An 18192-nucleotide genomic window follows, 5' to 3' on the forward strand; every position below is an offset into this window, starting at 1 on the left:
TCAAGTTTGAGTGTCTCAATTTAAGTAAATTTTAATGTGAATGGGTGGGAACAGTAACTGTAAAAAGTTAAGTGCAAAATACCATTTGATTAAAAAAAAAATTCAATTATGTTTGAACCATGAATTGTGAGAGCGATTTACTGGCATTTATAAATGTATGCCAAAAACTTATAATATGGGCAAGCATTTTTGGTGTTTATTATTGTAAAGGTTTTGGCATTAATTTCCCATGAAACAGCACTACTTTCTCATTATTCATAAATAGTAAATACAGACCTCAAGTTTTCAGGTAGTAAGCAAGACTGCATTTTTAAATTCAATGCCAAAAGTAGAATACGTAATTGTAGACAACACTTTTTTACTTCCTTTATATTTTTAACAGTGGAACCCATTGCCACACAAACACTAATTTAATAAATTGTGTTGACAGTACAGTACTCCATGTGGTTCTTTTACAGTTCACTATATGCACAGAAATTTTAATTCTTCAGTGTTCAAACCTCCCTGCAGGATTATTTTAGTCATTGGAACCACGCTACAGTATGCTTTTGATCATAATTCATTGGTCACTTCAAGTACTCATGTATGTTCATGCACTGTGTACCTACTATTTGTGCTGCCACAGTCATATTTTTTCTATGAAATAAGTTAAATTAAAAACATTTATTGTAGCACACTTGTACTTTGACACTAGCAAAAATTTGAAACAATAAGCTAGGTACTCACAGAATATGAAAAATGTTCGTAAATTTTCCAGTTTAGTTATTGAGTCACTAGTTTCATTTTGTGCAATTAATTGTTAATAAATGGTAATTGTTATTAGGCTTAAGAGATTGCAATTCTGAATGCAACTTTGGTCAAAATACTATTACATTCTGTATCCGGGAGGGTTCCTGGATTCGGGGATCCACTTATGACAGACGGTTGGTGTGGATCTCATGTGAGGCGTAATTGTTGTGGGGTTGTGCATTGGGTGTCGAGGGTCTCTGCTTCCCCTACCACAGTGCGCCGATGGCTGGGGTACAGTGTTGGCCAGGAAGTTCTCGTGCAGTTAGCCCCTATTATAGCCCGGCAAGATACTTGTGAACCTGCGCAGACCCCAATTCGTGGCCTGACGCACACTACCGTCACGTGATAGTCGCCAGGGGAAGTGGAGGGGGTCAGTTCCGCGCTTGACTCGGCTGCGTGAGGATTGCGTCAGCGCGTCATGCCGGGACCTGGGTTACACGGTACAACAAGCGAGCCTATCCCATCAACCTCGAACCTTATTCCAGGACGACCCTTGCGAGGACAGGCGCGTGAAATTGTATACAACATTGCGACGCATCTGAAAGAAAAGAAGTTGCTGTACGGTTTAAAATACAATGTTACTGAAGCAACAAGTGCTGCGACGGGTGTGTCTGAATCAACGGTTAACAGGATTTTGGCTGAGGGGAAAGTAAAAAGTAAAATTGGTCTGAACTTTTCAACACCTACTGGCAAAAAAAAAAGAACGCAAAAAACTGTTAGAAGTCGACGATTTTACGTGTGGTGCTGTGAGGAGAAAAGTGCATGAATTTTACACTGTCAGGAAAACTGTTTCAACTTTAAATAAATTAAAGACGGCTTTGCGAGATGATGGTGTTTTGGACTGCAGTAAAGAATTTTTGAGAAAACTGTTAAAGAGACTGGGATTCCGTTGGACGAAGTGTCAGTCAAGGAGAAGGATTTTGATTGAGAAGCCTGATATAGCAGCATGGATGGGGCGTTTCCTACAAGAAATGCGCAAGTTTCGAAGCGATGGTCGTTCAATCGTTTATGTAGATGAAACGTACATCCATGCTACCCACAGCGTTAGTTCTTGTTGGCAATCGTACAATGAGCTGGGTGTTACAGAGCCAATCTGGAAAGGCCAGCGTTTAATAATTGTGAATGCAGGAGAGGAGGGATTTGTACAGAATGCATTGTTGATATTCCGGTCAAAACAAAAAACGGGAGATTATCATAATGACATGAATTTCGAAAACTTTTCGAAATGGGTTACACATAAACTGCTTCCAAATTTGCCTGAAAACTCCGTCATTGTTCTCGACAATGCAAGTTATCACAATGTACAGACAAATAAGAAGCCGACTTCCGCTAACACCAAACAAGTGATTCAAGAGTGGCTAAAAATAAACAACGTAACTTTCTCCTCTGACCTAACAAAAGCCAACCTACTATTACTTGCGAAACAAGTGCCCACTTCCAAAACTTACAAAATTGACGAAATCATTAAAATGAACTCCCACGAAGTAATCAGGCTTCCAGCCTATCATCCGGACCTCAATCCGATTGAGCTAGTGTGGGGATATATTAAAGGAAAAGTGTGCGAAGAAATATCATCCTCACTCGAAGACAAGAAGACATTATGTGAACAGCTGTTTAGTAGCTACTCTAAAGAGCAATGGAAAGAATGCTGCCGGCATGTGGAAAAAATTGAGAATGAATACTGGAATAGTGATAGGTTATTAGATACTGAAATAGATAAGATTATTGTTAATCTTGAAGAATCTACAGACGAAGATTCTTCTAGTGAAACGGAAAATGCCAGCTTCACATCAGACTCAGATTAGGTAAATAACATACTATAATAACTATCTAACTATTAAAATATTAGGTTCGCATCTTAAAATTATGTATCTATAATCAACACGCGGTTTTGCGTCAAACATTAGTGACGCAAAAAGTAGTGACAAAACGCAAATGTTCTGTATTTTACCTTAAAGAAAATGCTATTTTTACAGAACCCTTAACCAAATGATAATTTTATAACCAAGCCTTCAAAGAAAGAGTAATTTAACACATGCAGCATTTTTGTTTATGATAATATAGTTTTTTCACAGAGAGGTTTTTTTATGACTGCAAACAAATAGCGTAACTGTTAGCATACTGATGTTCTGTTAACTTGATTTATTTTTGTAAATATGTGTGTGTTTGAATGATTTGGACATGGGTTAACGATGTAGTGTATTTTCCAGTTGTGATTACATGATGCAGTTCATGTGTTATAACCCTTGTGTCGCGTTCGTGTAAGACGGGCTGACACTCCATCGCCTTGATTTGGAGGGGTCGCCACGCCTTCCCCTCCAGACACTGTCGTTGCGCTAAGGGGCGGTAAAGGGGGAGGCAGCCCATGCGCGCAGCGATAAGAGAGACGGTTCAGATTTAACTTTTCCCCCTATAGGATGGAGTCATTTCAGGCCAAGTCCACAAGTTACAATCAATCTTTTTCTTCCCATGTCACAGCCGGCCTTGCATTGGCTTCTCATACCATCACAAACACACTTTATTTTGTCACAGGTATGCAAAACCACAAAGTCAAAAAAACAAATTAACATTTCAACAATAAACATTGGTTTTTACATCAAGGTAACATATGCAGCAAACCATTTTAGGGCTATTTTGTTAAGGGTAAGTTGTACACGCTTGCTCTTATAAAGTATCATTTTTCTCCCCAGACATGTCTATTAAATATTTCTATAAAAGATACCATTTTTGTCTTAAAGTTGAATATGGACTTCATGTGAAAAATGTAATTTTTGGGTTTGAGATGGGTCAAAATCAGTCCAATCTCAGGAGAGAGGGGAAAAAAAAAAAACCTTTTCCTGGAAACCACTAAGTTACATGATAAACAAACCGTTGGTTGTATAGCCGAAGCAAAGGCACAGTATTTTTTGAAGTGAAAGCTCATCCGAACGAAGACAGGGTTGAAAAAAGTTTTTTTTTTGTTTTAAATTAAAAATTAACTCCTTTTTTTTTGTTTAAACCAGGTTTATTTATTACGTTAGTTATTTTGGTTCTCAGCATGTTCAAATGAAAGCCATACAACATCCTGCTTTCTGCCACTCATGTTGAACCAGGAAAGTTATATCAAAGAAATGAATCACAGCAAATCTGCACATCTGACTAGGGCTTAACCACAGAAAGGATATTATTTCCCAATAGGAAGAGTATTCTCCTTAGAATGGGTGTTTCCCACAGAATAAGATTTTTTTAAAAATAATAAATTTATTTCCTCTTTTTATTTAAGTCTAAATTCACTAATTAATTAAATTTTACGGAGTATTTAGCTGGGTATAATTCACAACTACCTAATCCAGATAATTTAAATCATATCTTGATTAGTATATAATTTTTTTGTTCCTGTGAATCACAAGAAATATAAACGAGCTAACTTTTGTTTCTATTAAGAATGAAATCAGACCTCATTAAAAAATTAAGATATTCTATTGTTTTAAAAAAAAATTATAATACAAACTACTTAGTTTAAACCAGCCAGCCCTGTCACAAATCTTAATATTTTCATTCCATTTGAAAACCATTTAACTATCTTTCTTATATTCCCAGGTGATCTTATAATTTGTGCCATACACACCATGTTTTTATGGCTTCTTGAGAAGGAAGGAGGGAGGGGAATAAAAGTTTGTGAGTGGAATGTCTTAGAAAATGGTACCAAAGCCTAAAATAAGTATACAAAATTAATCTTGTGTTCCTGTTACAGATCGTGTAGATGAAGAAGAATTGCAGAACTACCACCATACAAATCATTACGACAATATTGGCTTGTTATAAAATATGTACAGTGTTGTTGGTACAATTTGTTGTTAACCATGTTGAGATGTCAATTTAAGGAAATTATAAAATTGTTGATCATCTGGTTGCATAAGCTAATGTATAAAAATAAACTACATTAAATAAATTAATTTAAACAATAACTACTTCCACTACATTCCCTGCACCATTTACACAAATGCAATTTTTTCCTGGGGGAGGGGCTGTAAAAGTAAGAAAGGTGTACACTCACCCCTTGAAGTACAGCTGTTTGATAAGCACGGTTTTGAAGTTTTAATGCCACAAATTACAGCATTTGAAGTAGCGCTCTATACTTTCACGTTAATTTTTATTTCCATGCGCCAGAATGCAACCGCACTTGTGTAGCATTAAATTCAACTAAACAAATTGGGACAAAATAAACATTATTTTGCTATTTCCTTGATAGCTATCCACTTTCTTCATTGCATATTTATTTCCCACAATGCTCAAGTATTCCGCCAACATTTATATTCCGCCATCCTACATGTCAGCAGCAGCTTTGGAGAACAAAACCAGAAGCTTTCAGGGCCAGGCACAAACATTTAGTACACAACAGTGTCTGGAATTACACTAACAGGTTAAATCTTTTGAAAAATAGAAAATATTAAGTTTATGCATTTTTAAAACATATTAAATAGCTAATAACTCCTATTAATAACATATCATTATTTTGCAACTCCAAAATGCATTGTCCAAGTGGGATACATATAAGAGAAATTTTCTAGATGATCGAAACATCAATTAATCGAAGTGCGTTTTCTTGTTAGCTAATGTTGGTGCAATGTGTTTAACTTCACTAGCTTCAAAGTGCATTTCAGCATGTCAATAGTTCTAGGGTCAATAAATTGTAAGATGGTGGCAGCATTTATTTGCTTAAACATAATATACTTACGAAGCAAATGGGGAAAAAAAAAAAAGGTAAATTCTACAGAAAATTTTTGAAGATTTTTAATTTTTCCTTTGTTTTAGCAGTGTTTTAGGTGGACTGTGAAAAATACTTTGTTATTTAGAGATACAAATACATAAGGTTATATATGTTTTGGCAGGACTTAACAGCTTCTTCGTTGTAACAAGGATTTCGTTATAAAGGAATTCATTGTATGAGGTTTTACTGTATTTTGTTGAGTGGAATAAATAATGTATGATCTAGGTAAGCAAACAGTACAGCACAACTGAATAGTGTGCAATGCTGCCACCCAATAGTGGTAGGATTTTAATAGCATTAAGCTAAACCACTGTTAGAATATCACTAACTGTCATTGCTATCAACTAGGGATGGGTTGAGTACACATTTTTATCGATTCCGATACCAGTACCGATTCCTAAATTTCGATTCTCGATTCCGAGTCATTCCAGTTTTCGATTCCTGGTAATTCTGGTCACATAATTAAAACTACTTAAGAATTTAATGCATTACATAATGATAATAACATGTATAAAGGATAATTATAGACTTAGGATTAAATGTTGAGGTTTTTTTTTTTTTTTTTTCAATTACCAGTGAAGAAGCATTTTCACATAAAGTTTGTTTGCTAGTAAGTACTAGGCTGTGCACAAAGAAGTTCAACATTTAGACAAGGTTCTTTAACAGGCGATAACGCCGATAACATAACATCTTTGTTCAAAATGGGTTCAAAGGTAGCACTACTTTTTTCTGTGGTACCTTTTGACTTAGTTGGTGACAGTGCTGTAAACAAAAGTTTGTTTTTCTTCAAAGACTATTTTTTCTGGTAGTAATGTGTGCCGGGATTTCAAATGCTTCATTAAATTGGTTGTAGATTTATAAGTACCGCTCCGTGAAATTTGCGCACTACCATTATTACAAATTGCATATTTGTCATTTTCACTATTGATGCGAAAATGTTCCCAAACTTTAGACATGTTAATACAATATCAGAACATTTGCATCGTAATTTGAAACGACAGTCGGCGAACATTTTTTTACTAACAAACTAGCAAAACACTTGAAAATAGTTTTAGCAAAACAATATTTGTGCCAAATAAATAGCATAAATGCGAAACAATTCACAGTAACCTCAATAGCACGACGGTGAATTACGGCGTAATTCACCGTCGTGCTATTGAGGTTACTGTGAATTGTTTCGCATTTATGCTATTTATTTGGCACAAATATTGTTTTGCTAAAACTATTTTCAAGTGTTTTTCTAGTAATTATTACGGTTTTCCTTTGCAAGAAATAAACACGAGCCTCTGTTGGCGGTATGGCCAGAGAATTCTTTATTATCGATTGTTGCTTTCATTATACAATTTGTCCCGTACGCAACGAATCGATACGTTTCGACTTGACTTTATATTTTATGGCCACCAGAGATTTTGTGGAGGCCATCATCCTTGAATGGCTCACAACTAAACTGGTGACGACACGTGATGTGATCTCGTTTCATAACCGTCACTTTCTTCACAAAAAACAATGGACTTTTCTTAACTGCAAATAAAATTAATAACTCTTTTTACAATTTATTTACGTCTAATACATGAGTGAGGAATAATGTTCTTCGATCGTGGAGTTTTAATTAGAGGTTAAACATGCCCGGTAACATTGTTTTTATTTCTTTTTATTCGTATAAAATTAATATTTAATAATAATGAGCATTATTAGGAATTTTATGCGCATACGGCAGGTAAGATATATTAAAATAAGTAAGTAAAGTTCAGACGAAAATATATTACTACTGTATTTTCTTAACTTAACCGATTCCTAACCTACCTTGCCCTTTTTTAGTACCCGATACTGAGTACCCAAATTTTTTAATAATCGGTGGTATCGAGGAATCGGAGAATCGAATCGACCCATCCCTACTATCAACTAAAGAATTAATTTAAAAAACACAAGAAAATTTGCACATTTTAATTAATATATTTTTTCAACAAAACTGATTAACAAACATACAAGTACATGATAACTCAAAAATGTATGCCATTTAGTAAGATGTAGTACATGACAGGACTTTAAGATGAGACTAAGGCTATCTTTTTCTTCATATAATTTTAAGACCCATTCTTCCTACAGTAAACACTTTTTTTTACATGCTCAGTTGTTTGTAGCAAACTTGCAGCTTGGACTGCATGACATACACATAAATAATTTTACTGCTACAGAATATCTGAACATTGGATGACTGGGGCTACCAAAAGTTGTCTACTATTTCCACTTCTGCCCTCTCACACCTGAAGATCTGCAATCAAGAAAAATTTAATTAAATCTTCATACTTTACAATAAAAATACAAACTATGTTAAAGTGACCTCCAATTTGGTAATTTTGCTCAGAGAAATAATTTTTTCAGGCATATTTATTTTTAACATTTTGTTTTTATAGCAAATAAAACTGAGGCCTAATTAAATCTGCATGTTACATTTATTTTTCAGACCAGTAAAAAAAAATTTGTTAATGGAAAATAACACATTACTTGAATGAGTGAACCATGCAAGGACAGTAACAATACTCACTGTTGCTAGTCTTGCACTGGCGTAGAGCCTCGTTGAAGCCCTGGCAGAGAGAGAGGTCAGACTGGGTGTCGGCACAGTGGAGGAACTGCTGTATCTCGTAGGCACAGGGCCCGGTCGGCTCCGGGCGAGCCCCGTAGTTGGACTGGGCCGGGGCTGCGTAGGACTGCGGTGCCTCTGCGGCCTCCTGGGAGCCGCCCCCACTGAACATGCCCGTCATGCCGTGGCCCACGACGTGACCCTGCAGAACACACCGTCACACTGCAGGCTCCAGCACTAACTTAAACCTTTATTTTTTTATTTTATTTATTTATTTATTTATCGTCTTTATTGGTAGCGAAGTTAAGGCGGGTACGCCTTTTCTTACACTTAACCACTTTTCTGCAATTACACCGAAGAGTTGAATATTAAAAATTAAGCATGATATAAGCAGATGTTGAATAAATATTATAAGAACAAATTAAAATTTTAACTTAATGTTTAGGGTAGTTGTGAAGTTTAAGGGCTGTATTTGATAATAAGCTTATTATAAAAAAATATTAAATTTTTTTAGGGTCAAACTAGTTTTGGTTAAATTGTATGCAAAGGTGTATAAATTAATTCAGAGTGCCTTATTTTTTGATTGCCAATCTTCTCTAATTCCCGTGGAGCAAGAGGGGAAACTGGCCAAATTCAGCATTTGTTGTTAATTATTTAAAATACAAGATAAAACAATGCATGTTGACAGGTGTGTCCTGCCTGTGCTCCAAGAAGCAGAATGGTATCCATTAGTGAATAAAATTAAAAAATAAGTGAAAAAAAAAATTAGAATTTTATAATTTGCTTTTGTGGTATGATTAAAAAGCAGCAACCAAAAACATTTAAACACCATTATTAGACTAGAACACCCAGATGAAATTTCTGTAGACTTTAGAGGGTTCTGAAATGTTTCCCCGCGCTGAGCATACACACCACTGCGGAGCCCACTGCGACGCCGCCTGCGGTCGCAGCCATCTGCTTGAACATGGACGGCTGCTGTCCGACCACGGCTGGGGAGGAGGGTGGGGGGGCATGCTGCTGTACCGGGGCATGCGTGGCCGCAGGGCGGGCCGGCACGCTGCTCACGTGCCTGGAACAAGAGGCCAACATCGGTGCAGATGGCTCCTCGGTGCGTCACGTGCGTGTGATGTATAATACCAGTGGTAAATATTAGGTTATTAAGGCTCTGATGTTGATTGTTGAATATTTCATTTTCTCATCATTTCTATTACCTAATGGTTATTTATAAAATTTTACCCCGAAACCTCAGCTGCATTTGTTCTGTAACAAATTTTTTTTACAGGATATTTTCTAAGTGTAATATAATGGATGTTAAAGTCACGAAAGTGATAATTAAGAGCACTTACTCAACTTTTTACGCTCATTGTGTTACACTTATTGAATATTTGTTGAATATATTTGTGAGAAAACAGTAACTGCAAGGGAGGTATATAGTTAAAACTTCAGTTTTAAATAATATTACTGAAAAGAAAATTAAAAATTAACATGGCATGTGAGATAGCACTTTAGTTTTTTATTCTTACATGACTATGTTCCTCACTCTAATATACGTAAGGCATAGAGGACACTCTTCAATATTATGACATTTTTCACAGAAAAAACAAAATACTGTTAACATTAATGAAATCAGTTAATAAATAAAGTTTACAGTGAATAAATAAGTTTACAGTGAAATTTTAAGAGTTAAAGGTTGTTGAAAACAAATTCCCTGTCAAGGGTTGATGCCTGTGTTTGGATGGACAGCAGGGAAACATGTAATTTTTTTAAAATGTATTATTTACGTCACATTGCGTAACAATATCCAAATCAAAAATAAACTTGTTCTAATGTACAAAAAACCATAGGATAGACAATGCAATTAAAGCACAACATGGCGACAGTAGTTCACTGCATAGACTATCTAATGTGACCTACAAACTGTCATTTCTCAGAAACCAGTAGGAATTAAGAAATGCAGTTAACAAGGTAAATAGAGGAACGTCTTTAGTGTTAGAAAAAGGTATTTTCAGAAATTATTATTTAGTCATGGAAAAGCCACGACGCGAGAATTTTACCTTTCACTCAAAACATAACGGAAATGGTACTTTATAACATCTGTTTGGTTGGTAAGTATGAATTAAAACTCATACGTTACGTACTTTCATTAAAAAATAGCCATTTAAAACTGTTTCTACACTGCAAACACTACAATTCAGCGACTGTTTTGGGCATATAACCAACATGGTATAAAGACAATATTTACGCTTTATAGAAAGTAAATATTTAATTTCATGTAATATTAATTTAGTTTTTTTATATTTCATTTCTTATGTTTATTTGGACTCTGTGATCAACCCACACTGTAAATTTATTTCGTTATTGTTTGTCTATGTATTACTATATGTTAATTTTATTTTTAAATATTGTCAAAGTTAGTATGTATAGCAGTAATATTTTGAATTAACGATTAATTTAATGATGAACACATCAGAAATGGTCAGTAATTTTATCATCTTTTGTTTTAAAACAAAGGAAAGAAAATAATTTATTAGTGAGGAAAAAATATTCTTTTAGAACGAATGGAGACTTGATCGAGACAGCAGCTAAAACGCAAAGCATTTTGATATTGATATAAAAGTTAATACATTTATTCGAAGATTGGAAAAAACTGCTACTACAAATAGTAGTTGAGTTTGCAAGACAATAACAATATTTAATCCACGGAAGATTATACTCAAATACCAAGATTTTAAATAATTATTTCTAAGAAGAGAAATCGTGGGAAATCTGTCGTCAAGAGATCGCCAAATTCACTTGATATTCTATAACTACTACGAAGACTGAATACTGTTTGTAATACGAAGAAAAAAGAATCCTGTCAAAATGAGAAGTCACAGTTCGAGCCCAGGAAGGATGAACGTCGCGCAGTCCAGTCCTGTCGCAGCCCATATCCGGAAGGATGGAGGTGTTACGGCGCGTATTCCTGCCACACGCTAAACGACTGAGGAGCTGCACAACTACCGCAGTCCTTGACGTGTTGAACCAAGGAGTCTCCGAGAGCCTACACGTCTCGTGGTTATCCTACATCAAGGTTTGGTCCCTTACCCCATCAACCGAAGACTCTCCATATAGAAGTCTCTGAACTAATTTCAGTTTAAGCGCAACGAACATTGTTTTGACTGATCTAGACTCTTTAGTATTATAATGGATATCCTCTGTAAAGAAAACATTTTTAACTTGTTCATCTTTAGATTTAGAATCAAATCCCGGAATCGCGATCCCAATCATGATAGTATGACTCAATACAGATGGAATTTGGTAGTATAATAATGTGTTATTATCTTTTGCTGACAAGTACTGCTTGAACGTACCCAGTGGTCCATGCTCTACAGGACTGATTTTAGTTAAGAATTGATAACTTACTAATTTTACCTTTCAATTTAATGTGAGCCTAATTGTACGAAGTACTTTAATTTACCTACACTTAAATATTTAACATTTGATAGTGAAAACAACTCACTCAAGTGTTAATAGAATTGTTGGATGCTTGAAATTGATAGTCATATCAAATTCCATCTGTAGCTTAGAATAAGGTAGTTTGAGGTAATCTTCATGTTACGTGTTGTTTTATATATGTCAAAGTGTATTGTCTCCATCATAACATCCACTACACATGAATATAAACAGTACATTTGGATTTTGATTACACTTTATTCCAAGGTCTAAAGTTATGATATTATTATTTAACGTACCTTTGAAACACCTTACCTTGACTTTTACACTAAGTATCATTAACACATTTCTTGGGTAAATATGTACAGTCGCGGTAGATGCCCAAAAAAATGCTAAAAATCTGAAAATACTTTTATTCTGTGCTCTTTCACTTCCTCTTTTCAAATCAACCGGCGGAGGTAAGAAATTCCAAATACTTTAGGAGATATCAAATTTTTAAATTTTCATCACAATACCTGCGTAGTATGCGGCGATCACCATTGTTTCTTGTCATAGATAATAAGGTTTCTTGTTTACGAGTATCATGTTTCTTATTGGACAATTTTGTCACGTGACTGTTCCGTGATTGGCCAGTATTCAAATGAACCAATAGGTGATTATTTATTCCGTGATTGGTCAGTATTCAAATGAACCAATATGTGATTATTTATTCATTTATTGTTCAATACGATGTTTAATTAATCGGTCAACTTCTGCCGTGAACGACTACATCATTTCCTTATAGTGGCAAAGCAAATGTACCCGCCTCCAACTTAGGTGAGTTTTTAACGTTTCTAATTTTAAAGTATTATTTTTTTATTTGGATATTGTTGCGCAAGTAATAAGTAAAAAAAAATTACGTGAGTTGTTAATGTTCATCATTTGTCCGGGTTTTGTTAGGTCAGGTCAGTTACATTATAAATAATTTAAAACTAAAGAACCATTAAATTAAATTCACATTATTTTTAATGTCCGCTTAGTTTGAAAGTATTTATAATGTAACTGACCTGACCTAATCGACCATTTTATTTATTACGCATTCACTAACACACGTCAAAATAAAAAATGGCGACGTTTGAAGGGTTAAACGGGCGTTGTATTGCTAAATTAAAAAATTCGATATCTCATAAAGTATTTGGAATTTCTTATCTCCGCTGGTTGATTTGAAAAGAGGAAGTGAAAGAGCATAGAATAAAAGTATTTTCGGATTGTTAGCATTTTTTTCCGCATGAATACGCAGGTATTGTGATGAAAATAAAAAATTCTATATCTCCGCAAGTAGTTGGAATTTCTTATCTCCGCCGGTTGATTTGAAAAGAGGAAGTGAAAGAGCACAGAATAAAAGTGTTTTCGGATTTTTAGCATTTTTTTTGGCATCTACCGCAACTGTACATATTTACCATTTCTTGATACTGGGAGAGTTCGGCTAGAATTGAGGAAATTAATTAATAAATTAGATAATTTCATTTTAGACACTAGCTGGCTCCACAATGGCACAATTAGCTGGAGGAAAAAAAGGCTTCACACACGATGTAATCATGGAGATATGACCACCCCCCAATTGTGACGGTTGCTTAGGTTAGCTACATTAATAATACTGTAAAATTTTTTGAACAATTAACTATGCTTTACCAATATAAAATGTAGCTAACTTAACCTGACAACCAAACGTCCTTATTACGGCCAACCATTCACACAATTAAAGGCCCGTCTACAGTTGCAATGTTCTAAACTGTGTCCGATGGACACTGATTGGCCCACATGACCCTCTTGCATCATGTGTGCTGTGGGCCATCTCCCTAGTCCGAATACATTGTCAACTTGAACTTTTTGTCCCAATCTGTGTCCTTTGGTAGCATATAACAACATAACACTCACAATATTTGTATTTCCAGTTCACGTTTCAAAAGGTAAACAGGAAATAATGGACATTCATTAGCATTTATTTTTGCCTTACAGAATAAATATTATTGAACTCCCACAAATTTCACAAGTTCGCAGAATTTAAAGTATTTTTAATGTTGTGAAGGTGGTTAGATTCACGAGGAAGAGGAAGGTAATGAGGGAAGTGTATAGCTGCACAATAACCTTAGATGGGTTCAGCAGGTGGTGGGTAAGGGGAGAGGAGGGGGGGGGGGCGACCGGGGTTGCTTGGCAGGACCCTACAGGAAGCAGGGAAGATGGTAAGGGAAAAAGCATACTCTATGTTGGTCAGGAAAATGATGCAGTATGCATATGTAGGTTTGGATCCATACGTAGTGACTGTGGCTATGTAGCTTAAGGATTTTTTGGCAAATTTCTAGGGTCATGGCTATATACTATAAAAATTTTTTAAAAACTACATAAGTGACATTTTTCAACACTACAGTCCTTCCTCTATTTACCCTAAAACCATTTGAACATTTCAAACGGATTTTGAGAAACTCGTGTTTTTAGACAAAGTGACCACTAGTTTAACATTAGGTAGGTACCACTATGTGTGTGCTGAGTGTATCTGTTTTGGTATTACTTGTCTCAAGTGTGAATTTGTAATAAGAAAAATAACAGTTGTGTAATCTTATTGGTACTAATAACATGAGTGGTTTTGCATTAACAAGGAAAATCATCCTCCGTAGGTAATCTAACACGTATTTTTGTGATTGCAACTACAAAGACAAATTGGTAATTGTTCCACAGCACCTATCCAAGTTTATCCCTTAATCCTGATGGCATGATCTTATAAATACTAATACTGTGGTACATGATGCTTGCTGTTTTAATTTTGTGAGTCGAAAAATCCTGCCCATAATAAAAACTTGAAAACTTGTGCTATACCAATGAATTATGATCTACAATGGAATAAAAAAGGAAATACATTTGGTATTCCAACTTACGAACATAACTCACTGTTATATCACAATTTTCGGTAAATATTTACTTGGGCGGTATTTCCGAAAAAAAATGTTAAAAATCCGAAAATACCTTTATTTTATGCTCTTCAACTTCCTCTTTTCATTAAAAGTGGCGGAGGTAAGAAATTCCAAATACGTTAGGAGATATCAAATTTTTAAATTTCATCATATGTACTTGAGCGGTATTTGCAAAAAAAAATGTTACAAATCCGAAAATACCTTTATGATATGCTCTTCAACTTCCTCTTTTCATTAAAAGCGGCGGAGATAAGAAATTCCAAATACTTTAGGAGATATCGAATTTTTTAATTTTGCAATACAAGACCTGTGGAACCATTCGAGCGGCGCCATTTTTGTTATTTTGCCGTGTGTTCGTGAGACGTGAATCGTGAATGCGTAATTAATAAAATGGTTGATTAGGTCAGGTCAGTTACATTATTAATACTTTCAAACTAAGCCGACATTAAAAATTATTTTGTGAATTAATTTTAATGGCTGTTTAGTTTTAAAATATTTATAATGTAACTGACCTGACCAAACAAACCTGGACAAAGGGTGAACAGTAAACTAAAATGGTCGATTAGGTCAGGTCAGTTACATTATAAATACTTACAAACTAAGGTGATATTAAAAATAATGTGAATTAATTTTAATTATTCCTTAGTTTTAAATTATTTATAATGTAACTGACCTTACCGAACAAACCCGTAACAAAGGATGTACAGTAACAACTGACGTAAATTTTTTTGTTACTTATTACTTGCGCAACAATATCAAAATAACAAATAAGACTTTAAAATTAGAAACGTTAAAAACTCACCTAAGTTGGAGGCGGTAATTAAACACCGTTTTAAACAATAATTGAACTAAATAATTACGTATTAGTTCATTTGAATTCTGGCCTATCACGAACAATCACGTGACGACATTATCCAATAAAAAAAAAATACTCGTACGAAAACAAGAAACAATGGTGCAGTCACGCACGCCACAGGAATGCGCTGGTTTTGTGCTGAAATTTAAAAATTCGATATCTCCTAAAGTATTTGGAATTTCTAATCTCCGCCGCTTTTAATGAAAAGAGGAAGTTGAAGAGCATATAATAAAGGTATTTTCGGATTGTTTACATTTTTTTTCGCAAATACCGCTCAACTACATATGAAGAAATTTAAAAATTCGATATCTCCTAAAGTATTTGGAATTTCTAATCTCCGCCGCTTTTAATGAAAAGAGGAAGTTGAAGAGCATTATATAAAGGTATTTTCGGATTTTTAACATTTTTTTTCGGAAATACCGCCCAAGTAAATATTTACCCAATTTTCTGTTATGTTTAGGATCTTTAGACATACTTTTTAAAACAGCAAGCATCATGTTTTCCACAGTATTAAAATATACAGGATCAATGGATGAAATTGAATACATGATATGGAACTTTTAGAGATATTAATTAAAGAGACTGTGGAGTTGAGTGGCCGCCACCTGTGCTTCCTACAATGACATAAATTTGTTGTGATTCAACTGCACAGACTGTTTCCCACGAGAGCTATTCCCAAATGTGGTTACCGCCCTAAAGTTTCCTTGATACCAGCTGCAACCTGATCCTGTGGTTCTCTAGTTCATTAGGAATACAGAATAGCCCAAATTGTTTTCTAAACAAAGCAATACTGAATGTCAGTATGTTACAGCCGGGAAACAATCAGGTCAATCTCTCATTGAAAACCGTCTTGGCTATACTGTCACTGCAAAAGATATACCTCTTGACCTATAACAGTTTCTGAGAATCAAGTTGGCATTTTCAAAAGCATATTTAGGGTTACCTCGAGAAAAGTCTATGGTGTTCGAAAAAAAAAAAAACCTTTTCGGAGTTTTTTTTATTTATGGAAAAGCCGGTACAATAGAAATTTACGATTACTTGACGTATTTATAAATTGCAAAAACATAGAAATAAATCGTCTGATTTTGGGCAGATGAACAATTAGTTCAAATTTAATTATTCATCCGAGGGTTACGTCAGCTGCATTAATAACATGTAATATGTTTAAATTTTATATTCTCAAATAATTTCCGAACTGATTTAAATATTGATACACTAGTTAATATTTGCCGTATTACCTAAAATATACTTTCGTTACGTCATCTGCAATATGTAAAATGTTTAAATTATTAAATAATTAGTTTCTAAACTAATTTAAATATTGACATGTTAGTTAATGTTTGCCGTAATACCCAAAACAAAATACTTTCAATATTCTAACTATAAAATACGCAGTGCTTAACGATTACATAACCAAACTCTAAGAACAATTTTTTACCTCCTAGGTGCTGGTGGAGGTGATGCTGACCTGCCTCGCCTAGGCATATTGTGTGCAATTAGTTTCTTATGAACACAAACTTGACAATTAATGTCAAAACTCAAAACCAGATAAAAAATCTGGAGACGAGTCCAATCTCACTTTGATCTCTTCGCTTCTAGAAGGAAACTACCATAGAAGAAATATATACCGGAAATTAAACCACTTGGAGGGTAAAAACAAATATATAAAATATAAATGCTTTCAATTTCATCATAGCATAATGCATTTATATTGGTCGTAGAAATATGCTACTCTGGTAACAAGTATATCTAAATTATTCTTTTTAACTTTTCCACAAATTTCATTAAAACAAATAGTGAAACACAAAATTCAAAAAATATATATATTTCTAAGAGTCTGTACTACCAGAATATTTATTAACAAAAACTGCTGTGCAGCCAGCTCAAGAAAAGTTTTGTTTTAGCTATAAACCAAATATATGTATAAACGCTTTTATGAATTCCGAGCTGAAGTAAGAGAAATTCATTTCCTAGGGTCACGGTCATATAGATAGGTCTGGCTACTTACCTTCATTTGCTGTTCGTTTAGTGAAACCAACGACCTTCTAGGTCATTGAGTGAAACTCACGGTGGCCTCCAAACTAGCAGCGCTAGTAGTAGTATACTTCATTTTTAACATTGTGTTAAAAGGGAGTTACATAAAAAATTGACCATTTTAGAAACTTTATTTTCGTTTTAAACTTTTGTTACAGTTTAAGATTTTAAGTTTATACAATTTATTGTGTACCCGTGTTCTTTTTTATGTACCCATGTTTTTTTAATCTCTTTCTTACGTTTGAAATGTAAAAAGTACGGTGTAATATTTTTTTTTGTGGTTGTACAGTTTGTTTGTATATATGTATATATTTGTATTAACTGATTTGTTCTATATCCCGGAGTCCTTACCTCCATATGGGATCTACAGAACAAAAATTGAATAAATAAATAAATTAATTAATTAAATGGAAGTTTGTTAGGAGTTAAAAGCATAGCAATAACTTGTAACTTTCTGCAGTTGTCAGCATTTCCCTCCTTGTTTTGTGGTTGTCAGTTAAAAGTTGTATTGTTGAGAATGCTAAACCTAAAATTTCCAAAGCATATTTTAAATGTCAATTGCGTATTTAAATAAATGATATTTGTTTGATATACATTTTAATATTCAAGCAAGTGTAATTTTTTCAAATATAATATTTTAAGATCCAGTAATTCTTTTTAATATAAGCAGAAGATTATTTTATTTTGTCATAATCTAAAGACCAACATATGTGGAATGCTGTGAATTTTAGTCTTTGTATTCAAAAACTTCTCCATGTAATAAAATTTTAATACATTATAATTAATTGAATACATTATCTAC

General features: G+C 34.2%; 2 protein-coding genes across 3 annotated transcripts in view; one reads left to right on the top strand and one right to left on the bottom strand.

Moving 5' to 3' along the window:
- The window catches only part of LOC134532830 (kinesin-like protein KIF12), a 63176-nt gene extending 58443 nt beyond the window's left edge, over positions 1 to 4733 (top strand). For both annotated transcript variants that reach the window (XM_063369745.1, XM_063369746.1), the window contains exon 17: positions 4523 to 4733. In XM_063369745.1, coding sequence (XP_063225815.1) covers positions 4523 to 4535 — 13 coding nt within the window. In that variant the 3' untranslated portion in view covers positions 4536 to 4733. The remainder of the gene's footprint in view (positions 1 to 4522) is intronic.
- A 2735-nt stretch (positions 4734 to 7468) lies between these two features.
- Positions 7469 to 16987, bottom strand: LOC134532831 (coiled-coil-helix-coiled-coil-helix domain-containing protein 10, mitochondrial). The gene is made up of 4 exons (XM_063369747.1): positions 16795 to 16987; positions 9033 to 9189; positions 8085 to 8322; positions 7469 to 7811 (listed from the first exon to the last, which is right to left on the bottom strand). The coding sequence occupies exons 1-4, from the start codon at positions 16839 to 16841 to the stop codon at positions 7798 to 7800; spliced, it is 456 nt and encodes a 151-aa protein (XP_063225817.1). The 5' UTR covers positions 16842 to 16987; the 3' UTR covers positions 7469 to 7797.
- Positions 16988 to 18192: the final 1205 nt, after the last annotated feature.

The sequence above is a fragment of the Bacillus rossius genome, chromosome 6, assembly GCF_032445375.1.
Source record: "Bacillus rossius redtenbacheri isolate Brsri chromosome 6, Brsri_v3, whole genome shotgun sequence".
Classification (NCBI taxonomy): Eukaryota; Metazoa; Arthropoda; class Insecta; order Phasmatodea; family Bacillidae; genus Bacillus; species Bacillus rossius.

What these genes read in the sequence shown, in the direction of transcription:
- LOC134532831 (XM_063369747.1), bottom strand. Translation starts at nt 16,841, where the DNA reads ATGCCTAGGCGAGGCAGGTCAGCATCACCTCCACCAGCACCTAGGAG. An exon ending in CCTCCACCAGCACCTAGGAG is followed by an intron (nt 9,190 to 16,794) that starts GTAAAAAATTGT and finishes CTCTTGTTCCAG; the next exon opens with GCACGTGAGCAGCGTGCCGG. An exon ending in TCGCAGTGGGCTCCGCAGTG is followed by an intron (nt 8,323 to 9,032) that starts GTGTGTATGCTC and finishes TGTGTTCTGCAG; the next exon opens with GGTCACGTCGTGGGCCACGG.